The sequence below is a fragment of the Taudactylus pleione genome, unplaced genomic scaffold (assembly GCF_031769625.1).
Source record: "Taudactylus pleione unplaced genomic scaffold, aTauple2 ptg000518l, whole genome shotgun sequence".
Lineage (NCBI taxonomy): Eukaryota > Metazoa > Chordata > Amphibia > Anura > Myobatrachidae > Taudactylus > Taudactylus pleione.
Window position 1 is genome coordinate 2,142,357 of NW_028284920.1, and position 8,467 is coordinate 2,150,823.

Consider the following 8,467-nt stretch of genomic DNA (forward strand, 5'->3'; position numbering starts at 1 on the left):
CATAATTCCCTGGGACACCCAATCAGATTGCTCACCTATTACCGGGGCGGGGCCTCTAGACATGCCGAACTAACACTGAGTATTATGTGATATGGTTCTGCAGGGGTCTCTATGAAGTGCAATGTGTGTATGCAGACATTGTGGCAATACACTACATCTACCACTGTGCTTTGCTAATAGTGGATAAGTGTACAGTACTCCTGTGATATCATACCCAGGCTGTCACTAATGAACATGGACCTAGCCAGGATTTAAATGACTGCATACATTGTGTCTGTAACCCAGAGCAACCACATTAAGCAATATTGCTGCACATGAGGCCATGCATTGCTGGAGCTACTAATGTAAAGCTCGGAGGTACCATGTTGTACCGGCATATTTGTATAATTACACATAGTGGATTTATTGGAAACCACTTGTGGACATGTCTCTTGGACCTTTTTATTTAACGCTTCAAGTCTTCTGCTGGTCTGAATCTTTACAACGTGTTTTTTGAACCTTTCAACCATTCCAAAATAACCCATTTTAGACATTTCCTTTGAATAACTTTCAATCGATGTTCATCTACTATCGAAGTATGTTCATCGTAAGAACAAAAATATGATGTAATCAAACAAGTACATTAATGAGACAAAGTAATAAGACACCAAAATATGAAGGCAGTACACATTAGCCACTGTGTAGTAAACGGTAACTATACCTTTTCAAGAGATGCTCCTTCTTCTGCATGGGTGGCCGGCCTGGACTTTCCTTCTTCCAAGCCAGTCCTTTTTGCACTAACAGGTAAAGAGCTCTTATGCTCTCCTATTACTGCCTTGCTGCTCTTCTCCGGAGATTTCTGACGTACCGTTGATGGTGATGTCTGTTCCCCTTTTCCATTGAGTCCTTGGAGTGTTTTTGGTTTCTGTTTTTCATTGGATTTCACAGGATCTGCCTCTGGAGCTCTGGTACTGGTCTTACCTTCTGTTAGTGACTCAGAAGGACTAACGTTAGATCCCAGTCTTCCTACTTCTCCCTTGAGATATGAGGTAATGGACTCATGGCTGTAAAATAAACAACATAATTAAAACCAATTCCTTATAAGTAATGTGTCCGAGTTCTTTTGTCCCACAGAAAATCTTACTCCCCCATTTATGACACTAGACTACAGTTTTATAATGTTCTAGTAAATCTAGCACATCACAGTGCATTAGAGAGGCAGGAGACCAGCACCTCAATGTGTATATGCAGGCAAGAATTTTACAGATGGATTTTAGAGGGTAGGGAATAATAAATGGGTAACAACTGCCAAGTGGCAACATTGTGCATTTGGGAGGTGGTAAGATGCCTTTTCACTTTTCAGACCAATGTTACTTTTGGAGTAGATTTTTATGACAAAAGATGTCATATGTAATAGGGGGAATATGGCAAAACATTTCCCCATGGTTAGTTTTAGTTTGGAAGCAATTTGAGTTGCCTGGATTTATCATGGGGTAACGTGTACCTTAAATGAGGTCTGACACAGTAATATGGTGAATGCTTATTTGGTAGACACCAATCAGAAACCACATATAGAGAAGGTACAAAGGGGATACCTCAGTGCACTGACATAGGTAGCTATTGTGTCACTCTCCCTTTTTTGTCTTAAAATGTAAGTTCTAATATAATCTAATTTTATGAAATTCTACACCGATGTACAACGATCCATACACTGGTTTTATTATGCACATTCCTCAATGCAATTATTTATTTATTGCACAAGCAATAGGTGGTCACATACCTGTCATCAAATCTCTCCAACAGATCACTGTTGACCTTCCGCTCTGGTGTGGAGTGCTCCACGTGGATGCTGGATGCCTCTGTGTGCCAACCTGCAATTGAAGACATTTCTTGTTCTGCTTTTTCAACATTTTTGAGGATGGCCTGCACCTTCTCCTCAGTCATCTCCTCTGACTCAACCTCTTCCAGATGAAGATGCTTAAGCAGTAATTTAAGCCTCTCTTCAGTCATTTCTTCCTCCTCAGGACCAGACGATTCTCTCTCACACTGTCCAGTCACCTCTTCTCTTTGAATTGTTTTTTGTTCTTTCTGTGGAACGGACTTTTCATCCTTGATATAGCCACCCTCATTTTGTGGCTCTTCATACAATTTATAGTCTTCAAATTTCACCCGATGAATGGCCATTTCATAAGAAGCATCAGGACTGTGAATTAAATACCTGCTGTCATCTAACGATGTGTCTTCAGCGGCCACTACAGGTGGAGCAGCTGAAATGTCTCCATTTCCCTGTGGCGTTACTAACACATCACTCAGTCTACTGGGAGTTCTAAGGGGTGACTCTACACTAAAGTTATCGCTAAAGTAATCATCTTGGTGGAGTGGGGTGGGAGGCATGTAACGCAAACCAGTGGGAGTTTCCAGTTCCACTTGAATAGTTGGATAACCTGAAGAAAACAGTAGACTTCAACTGAATGGAATGAATTATGAAACACCAAAAATGAAGAAATAATAATACAATGCATGCAATGTGATATGAGATAATATAAAGAATGATTATATGAAATGTGCAATAGTTATGATTCAATGAAAAGTTTTGTACTGGAACAGTGGTAACATTACCCCAATTTGTACAATGGACATTTTCACACATATTTAGATTCTAATGCATTCATGTTAATTAATAAACTTTTTTTTTTTTTTTTTTCCAATATGACGGTGGTTTTAAATATATTCCAGTGTCTCTGGAAACTCTAAATCCTCACAGCGAGATTAGAGGCTGCTAGGAGTGCAACATCCATGCCATAAAGCATATTGGGGGAAAAGGAAATAAATCTAAAAGGGGACTTGCAGAGAAGCACAGGGAAACCCCAGCTAAAGGAATATTTTAGGAATGGGAAGGACAATAGAATGAGTAGAATGTGATGAGTAAGGTGATCTCGGAGCGTGAAGAGAGTTCGTGGATATGGGTAAGATCAGAAAAACTGACCAAGGAGAAAAGAAAAAGAAAACAAAGTAAGCAATAAAACACATACAAACAAAGGTTTACAATGATTAGAGTCATGTTATGCAATGGATGGACAGTAAAATGGATGCTACCTAATCCTCAGATCGATGGTTCCAACTACAGTCTGCTGGAACTTTAAAGCACGACAGAACAAAACTAGGACACTGGGGCTGCTGGAACTGGAAACGCCTAAATGTTGGTGTCACTATTCTGTTTATAGGGCATGCCCAATTTAGGACATCAAAATAATGTGCTTAAAACGTACTTGGGATCACAATTTCTATGCCGTGGGAGCCTGGAACAAATGTCCATCCCCAAAGAGAAACCAATATGTACAGCTGGACACAGAGGTGCATACAGCCATGGAAACCCTTCCGCTTCCCTGCAATGTGCCGTTTCATTGTGCCATTTTACCACTGCATTATGTAAAGGCCATTTTATTGATAAAAGCAGGGTTGATACCACACATGGTAAAATATTATTAGAATTACAGTAAGCTGCTTTTAGTTAAGGAATCTTACTGCAGCTAACGAACACAGAAAAATCACACATCATTCATACATTTACTATGTCCATGAATATGCAAACTAGAGCTTTCCTAAGATAAAATCTTTACACATTAAAGTTCACAAATGTGAGGAAGGCCTAGGAATTAATGAAGTTATTTCAAATCTACTGTAGCGATCAGCTTACAGTTCCTTCTTGTGTAATCTAGGAGATTTCGTGAGGTCAGTCTTTAGTTTTAGCGTTTCTCACAGCACGATAGAAAACACGTCTTCTAGGAGAATTAGCCGACTGTTTTAGACAGAGAGCAGTAGACATAGTCTGGTCTTGATGAGGTTTACAAGATTCAGAGGAGAGAGAGGAAAAAACAGTGCCCAACCGTAAGGAAAGGCAGAGGCTGACACAAGCAGGCTATCTAAGGAAATTATATGATCCTGCAAAATAGGCACATGCATGGTATTAGGATACGCACCATGGCATGAAGACCTGATTTCATAGGGTGCACACAACCACATTGAATTATAGATCAGAAATTGTTTTGCTTTCATAAGGTGACATAGGCTAAAGCTGGCCACACACTAGACCAACTTACATCCAACCAGCCAACTTGTTGATTGGTTGGAATGAAAATCTGGTAACGTATGGGAGTAACTGATGATCAGCAATTTGCTCCTAAATGCCAGAAAACAGATGAAAATGGTCATTGAGACAAGTTTGTTAAATGTTCGATCTAAACAATTTGTTCAAACAACAGATTTTGTCCATTTTCCGGCGTTTGGGAGCAAATTGCTCATTGTCATTTGCTTTCATACCTTACCAGGTTTTCATTCCAACCAATCAAATAGTTGGATGGTTGGATGTAAGTTGGTCTAGTGTGTGGCCAGCTTAAGTCTCCAAGGGCCGGTGCGATGAGCTGAGGCTGCTTGGACAATCAGAAGCCCAGGTACTGTCCTGTTTAGTTCTGAACTCTTGAGGGAGTGCTGTGCATAGATGTCCATGCAGAGGGCTCCGGATATGGAAGCCTCCTATACAGTAACTGCTAAACAAGGTATGCTGGTGCTTCTATAGAAAGAAGCATGGACCCCAAGGACTACATACCCTAGTGGACTTACATTTAAGCCCTCAGAGGCCCTGGAGCCATTCCTACCACTGCCATGCAGTGCTTTGATATACCAGTCAGGGCATTTCTAGTATGAGTGTGTGACCTTCCCACATTAACTTTACCTCTTTAAACCGAAAATGGTAATAACATTGTAATATTTAACTCATCTAATTTAATCCTTAATTATATCCATTGTAACCCATTGTATTAGTGGCATAGTCGAAGGAGCAATGAAAGGATTCCATTAAGATAGGGACCTATGATGTGTACTGGCCTCTCAATTAAACTACGAAATGTCTACATTCTTTGGCGGATTATCACTTTTGGGTCCTAACCAGTACTCTCTTGCAATGGGTTCCTGCATCATCCAACTTATATGGCACTGTCTACTCTATAGTCATGAGCTATGACACATTAGCATCTCTACCAGAAGCGCATTCTTACATAGCCAACGTTCTAATAACTTGCTTATAACTGCAGCATCCTCCTCATGCTTCACCAAAGTCTACAGACTACAAAGCCTTTATAATGGCATCTTCTCTCTTTCAAAATGTTCTAGTATCTACCGACACAGCATGCAAGCTACATGTTTACCATCAACAGTGGGGTCACTGAACACATTGTTGTCCTCTGCAAAACTTCTGGTGCCGCTAATGTTTCCGTAGTCGAAAATAGGACCCTCCAGCAATGTCACAATATCTATTCGATTGATTTTCGTCAGAACATTGGTTAAGGCATCAGCTAAAACCACAAAAAGCATATGTTAATCATGTTATATAAAGCATAGATAAACAATGCATATTGACCAATCGCAGCTCATGGGACGCATTACACATTTACTTATGGGAGAGTGTAGCCAAAGCTGGGGAGCTACAGAGCTCCAAACGCATAAATTGATACACTGAGATTAAATTTTTGCTTAGTTTGTAATATTCTGTATACATAAATGATGCTACTATATACTGTATATAAATCATCTCTACATAAACAGTTCTGATGTTATCACATGTACTAGGTGAGTTCTGATGTCATCACATATGATTGAGTTCAGTGTTCATTATGAAGACTTGTGATGTATATAAATGATGCACCTCTTATGTATGTTATATGTCAGCTCGGGAACCTATCATTAGAATTTATAGGGAGTGGAGTGTACTTTATCTCATATATAATATAGCATATAAAGAGTACATATGTACAATACTCACTTGTTGCATTCTTGCCATCCCTTATAACCCATTTCTTTAACAATATAAAGCTTTGTGTAGTCAGGGAATTTGGGTTCTCAACGCGAATCTGATTAATTTCATCAACTGAAAAGTTCAGTTCTCTCGCCAGTTCTGGAAAAGCAGAAATTTGCTTTAATGATAAACAGACATTTCATAGGTCCATTAGGCTCCTCCCAGGACTGTATTTTCCAGCCTCTCTCACACATTTCAGATTTGAAAAAGCATTTCAGGGAGAATGTGAAAGCAGCACCTATGATAGCGGTGGTAAAGTGGGCGTGTACTGCTACATCTGAGAGGCGTGTCATAAACCTGACTTACATCCAAATGAGCCCCCAAAGCAGTAAGTAACATCTTCTTATTGATGTAAATGAGCAAGGCCTGAAAAGTATCATTGTGTTTTCAAGTGGTTCCAGACTGGATGTCGTGAATTGGCCAGTGCACGGGATGCCAGCGGTCAAAGTCACGGCGCCGAAATCCCGACACACGGGCCAAAGACCAGTGCCAGAATCCCGACATCAGTTGAGATGCCGACGCCAGAATTCCGTCAGCTGGCATCCCGAACATGAGTATAGCGGGCCGGGTTAGCTTTTAGCCGCGTGGAGGGGAGAGGGTTAGGTTTAGGCACCACAGGGGGTGTTAGGGTTAGGTTGCAGGGGAGAGGGAGGTTAGGCTGCAGACAAGGAGGGTTAAGGGGGGTTAAGGTTAGACACCACTGGGGGAGGGTTAGGCTCTAAGGAGGGAGGGTTAGGTTTAGGCACTAACGGGGAGGGTTAGAGTGCGGGGATGTTAGCGTTAAGGGATGAATGGGGAAAGGTTAGTATACTTATGGCGCTCCTGTCAGGATTCTAAGCATCGCAATGCCGCTGCTGGTGTTTTGACAGCCGGCATCCAGACTGCTGGTCTCCCATACCCAACCCGTTCCATATAAGTGGCCAAGAAACCTTATATGAATATTAATGTAGCCATAGGGATCATTGGGGGAACTGTTCCGCTGTGCTTTATCTGCGACTTTGTATGTGTGTAAAACCAATTTATGTCTGGTTACAGTTGCAGCCTACAGTCTCTAGCAAACTGCGAGCGGATTGTCACTGCATCTGCAATGTAACTAAGATCCAACATTTTAAGAAAAATACGGTACGCTGCTCATCTCGGAGCGTCTCAGTCGCATCATATGACGTAGAGAGACGCTCAGTGTATGAGGACACATCTGTATATCAATATAATGTTACAATCAGTGAATAATGCCCAGCTTTGAAAATACTAATTTCAATTCTACATTGGGCATTTACAAAATTATGTATGTTATTACATAAGATTCAATATCAATAATAATAATATTTGGGCTGATGAATTGAATCAGTGAAAAACAGTAATATTTTACAATATAAAATTGTATTTATTATGCAGACATAAACCAACAAGGTGCGGTCATCCTATCCAATCACTTGCACCCATATGATACATGTTGGAGACTGACTGCAGGGCATCTCATGTTCCAATGTTAAAAATTATACATAAAAAGAACAGAGAAAACCATAGCTACAGATGTGTCCACAATCCACATACACCTTACCTCCGTGCGCTATAAGTCACGTTAAACATAACGCGGGAGCTCCGTGTGACTCGGTAGCACTGAGCGTCTTTTTGTGTAACTTATTACCTTCAAATGTATCTTATTTGCAAAGCGATGCAAATAGGACGCACAAGCAACTTCTGCTGATTAAAATGATATGCTGCATGTCTATATTCTGTGTGCGGCTGTATCTGCATGCAAAATGCTACATTACACTGTCAGCGCCTGTGACACTGTAACATAGCATTTTGCAGCCAGATACACATGCACAGAATATAGGCATGCTGCATATCATTTTAATCAGACACGCATTTGAAGGTAAAAGGTTGCACTAAAAGACGCTTGGTGCTACCGACTCACCCCACGGCATGGAAATAAGATATATATAGACACATCTGTCAGTCAGAGGAAGGGACAAATTGTAACATAGGAGTAGTTTTACCAAGAACAGCCAACGTGTACAATATTTCATGGTTCCGTTACATGAGGAGGGGCAAAGCCTTGGAAACAGTTGTTCTGGAATAAAACTACTCCTAGGATAGCATTTGGTCCTCCACCGGAGTTGTGACTTCTTCCTGGTCTTTGTGTATAATCTGTAAGTATATACAATTTGAAAATTTACTTAAAAATAACACTGTCATACCTGTCCAACTAAGCCCCAGATGATCAGCGACTATTGCCATCCTGATGTCAGTTCGCTCACACGGACTCTGCGGACCTGTAATTTACAAAGGATCAATTTTACCAGCATTTTGGTACTTCACACATGTGTATTGGATTGTTAAGGTTGTCTAGTGGATCTAATGTACGGAATAACAAGTGTGTGATCTGAAAATAAAAGGTTGACTATTACAGCTTCTACTTTTGTATGTGTGGAGAGTACAAGTCTAAGTATGTGAGCACAGTTACTGAATGGCAGTAGACATGCTGGGTGAGTGTATGGGAGGTGAGTACAAGTGTTCGAACATGTTTCCATGTTGAAGGCTTCATTCATGTTTATAATCAATGAGTACGGTGTAATTCCTTTTGGCATGCTTTACTATCTAAGTGTATGTTTTCTTGAAATAAAGAACAAG

The 8,467-nt window shown here is 40.6% G+C and overlaps 1 protein-coding gene across 13 annotated transcripts in view; it reads right to left on the minus strand.

Annotated features, from left to right (window-relative positions):
- Window positions 1-8,467, minus strand: part of ANK3 (ankyrin 3) — a 716,972-nt gene that overhangs the window by 12,151 nt on the left and 696,354 nt on the right. For 11 of the 13 annotated variants that reach the window (XM_088450469.1, XM_088450461.1, XM_088450460.1 and 8 more), the window contains 5 exons: window positions 8,035-8,109; window positions 5,798-5,929; window positions 5,184-5,330; window positions 1,760-2,423; window positions 701-1,043 (listed from right to left, as the gene is read on the minus strand). In XM_088450469.1, coding sequence (XP_088306595.1) covers window positions 701-1,043; window positions 1,760-2,423; window positions 5,184-5,330; window positions 5,798-5,929; window positions 8,035-8,109 — 1,361 coding nt within the window. The remainder of the gene's footprint in view (window positions 1-700; window positions 1,044-1,759; window positions 2,424-5,183; window positions 5,331-5,797; window positions 5,930-8,034; window positions 8,110-8,467) is intronic. The other 2 variants (XM_088450463.1, XM_088450462.1) reach the window with 1 other exon arrangement.